The sequence below is a fragment of the Solanum stenotomum genome, chromosome 5 (genome assembly GCF_019186545.1).
Source record: "Solanum stenotomum isolate F172 chromosome 5, ASM1918654v1, whole genome shotgun sequence".
Taxonomy (NCBI): domain Eukaryota; kingdom Viridiplantae; phylum Streptophyta; class Magnoliopsida; order Solanales; family Solanaceae; genus Solanum; species Solanum stenotomum.
The window spans coordinates 4,665,008-4,667,919 of NC_064286.1; the positions used below are offsets into that span (position 1 = coordinate 4,665,008).

At 35.3% G+C, this 2,912-nt stretch overlaps 1 protein-coding gene across 1 annotated transcript in view; it reads left to right on the top strand.

Moving 5' to 3' along the window:
- Nucleotides 1-230, top strand: part of LOC125865462 (uncharacterized) — a 4,569-nt gene extending 4,339 nt beyond the window's left edge. Inside the window, exon 3 of the mRNA XM_049545660.1 lies at nucleotides 159-230. Within this exon, the coding sequence (XP_049401617.1) occupies nucleotides 159-230 (72 nt within the window). The remainder of the gene's footprint in view (nucleotides 1-158) is intronic.
- The last annotated feature ends 2,682 nt before the right edge of the window (nucleotides 231-2,912 follow it).

The window sequence follows — 2,912 nt, forward strand, 5'->3', positions numbered from 1 at the left end:
ATTGAGATAATATTCAAGTTAATTTATAATTTAAGCAAGCAAATAAAGAAACAAATATTTCAAAAGGCAAATAAGTCATTTATTCGACAAAACAAAAATTAAGTAAAAGAACATTTCAATTGTGGGATGTATCAGTTCCTATGCACTCCGTGTTGCAGTTCGACATGAACGCCTATTATGACCACGCTGTCCACATGTACTATAAGAATTGGTACCCTTCATTTTGCTAAACTCGCTAAATGACTTCTCCCGTTGCTTCTTTGGCCTTCCTGGAAGTCGCTTGTATTTTGGTGGCAACACAACTTCGGTATCAATGTGTTCAGGTATATTCCATTCACTTTTGTCAGGGAAAAGATACACAGGCACTTCATATGTTCTCAATATTGTTTCTGGCTTGTAAAAGTCTGAACAATATTCATCTGGAAGCATGTGTTTTTTGTTCAACACCCTCCACGCATGTGCGCACGGTATTTCGTCAACTTGAAACCTGTTGCAACTACAAGTCTTCTTTTCCAAGCATACAATATAACTCTTCCCTTCATCACTTACTGAATAAATGTAATCAGTTGACGGGACAACCTAGAATCAATACGTAATTTCATTTATACACTCCATATGAAAGCCAATACACTTTAAATACTTAAATAAATGAATACATAATCAACTGAATATGACAAATATTATTTTTCTCATAAATTATTAACCTTTATTCAACATACATACCGTTATACGCCCAGATTTTGATTCATTAAGCACAAGCATTTCCTGAAACTTCTTCCCAAGTAGTGTGAAAGTACATGATGCATTTTTTCGATTTCCATCTAGCAAACATCAAGCGCATTTGTTCAAGAAAGTCAAATATTGGTAATTCTCTTGCTGCTACCAACGTCGAATTGATGCACTCTGCAATATTCGACGTCATCACCCAACCACGAGGAACTGGTGCATACAACCTTGCCCACTTCTCATATCCAACCAACTCCAAGTAGTTCTTCACCCTTACATCAAACTACTCAACTCTTTTCATTAGCTTATCAAAATCAGTTTGAGTATACGCTTTTGCCATAGTGTAGAATACTTCACTTAATTGCTCATTTGCTTTTCGAAAATTCTTGCATACATTAGCCCACAAGTGCCATATGCAGGCGTAATGTTGGATATTGTTGTATACAATAGATACAACCTTTATTATGCTATTATGTCGGTCAGATACCACACACATATTCTCTATTTCACCATAAGCTTCTTTGAATTGTTCAAAGAACCATGTCCAAGAAGCATCATTTTCTGAATCAATAACTCCGTATGCCAAAGGTAATATATTACCTATTATAATTTTGAAAAAGGGTGAATACAAAATAAATAAAATTATAATGTATTTATGTATCTAAAATACCTGCTCTATCCAAAGTGTTGGCTGATACGAATGCTCCAGTATATGTTGATTTAAGGTGGCTGGCNATAAAATTATAATGTATTTATGTATCTAAAATACCTGCTCCATCCAAAGTGCTAGCTGATACGAATGCTCCAGTATATGTTGATTTAAGGTGGCTGGCATCTACAACAGCAATCGGCCTACAATGATCAAATCCCTTTATAAAAGCATGCAACGCTATAAACACATACAAAAATTCGTTCTCAGGCATTTTCTTCATTCGAATATGTGAACCAGGGTATGTCTTATCCAAGGTATACAAGTATCCAGGTAGCTTCCCATAAGATGCAGTTGGTTGCCCCATTATCGATTCTAATGCCTTCTCTTTTGCTCGCCATGCCAACATGTAGTTAATATCAATACCCAAGTCCAATCTAACGTCATCCCTGATATCATTTGGAGTGTACTTCCTCTTGTGATTTCTCAATTTAGGTGCGATTATTCCTCCAATCAATCCACTTGTTGCACGACAATCTGAATGCACCCCATCCTTTAAAAGACATGTATGTTCAGAGTTAAAAACTCTAATTCTGAACATCTTCGACTTGTTAATACTTGACGCTTTCATCAGCCATGGGCATTCTTTAGATTGACATACAAGAGTATAGCTGCGAATTCAATTTATATTGTTTTATTAGTTCTGCTTTGCATCTGCAAACATAACTCAATACACTTAAAATGAAACAAATTTAACAACAATTTACCTTATAGAGTTTGACCTCTCCACCAAGAATTTAAACCTTTTTTCGATTGAATACTTTTCCATCACATCCTTCAATGTCGACTTATCCATGATATCTGATCAATCATTATCTCCTTTTGCGATCTGTTCGTAATTATTAAATCATTTCCAACATCAAATGCATCTACTGGTTGATCGCCAAACGTTGGGATAATTGGTAATGTATCATTCGGACCAATTAATTCTTGATTGTATTCAAGTTGCAACACATCACCTTCAATAGAAGTTTCTCCAGAATCAGAATATATTATATCAATATCAAAAATACTTACACATAAGGGATATACTCCAAATTGAGTGTTGATCTTTTTCAACTGAACATATACGCGCACACCCATGTCGTTACGTATTTCCATAGGCGTGTCGTTACCTTCGACGGTGTATTTGATTTTGATACACTTTTTTGTAAGATCGACATTCAATTGTACCGAAATCAAATCAACTAAATCAGAATACGAAGCATATTCCTTCAACACTATCCCGTCAATGCTATATTCTACATAGCAATTCTCTTCGCTCCATTTTCCGGAATGCCGAATCAAAACTGTGATAGTAGCCATGGTTGATCGCCAAACGTTGGGACAATTGGAATTGTTTTTTTGCTTTTGGCGTGAAATGAAAAGGAAAGAAGGAACATATTTTCAATTTTAAACTGATCAGAATCCTATACCTTATAGGTCAGTTACATTTTTTAAAGTGCCAAATTAGTGGGTTTAAGGGCTGGAAAATAGC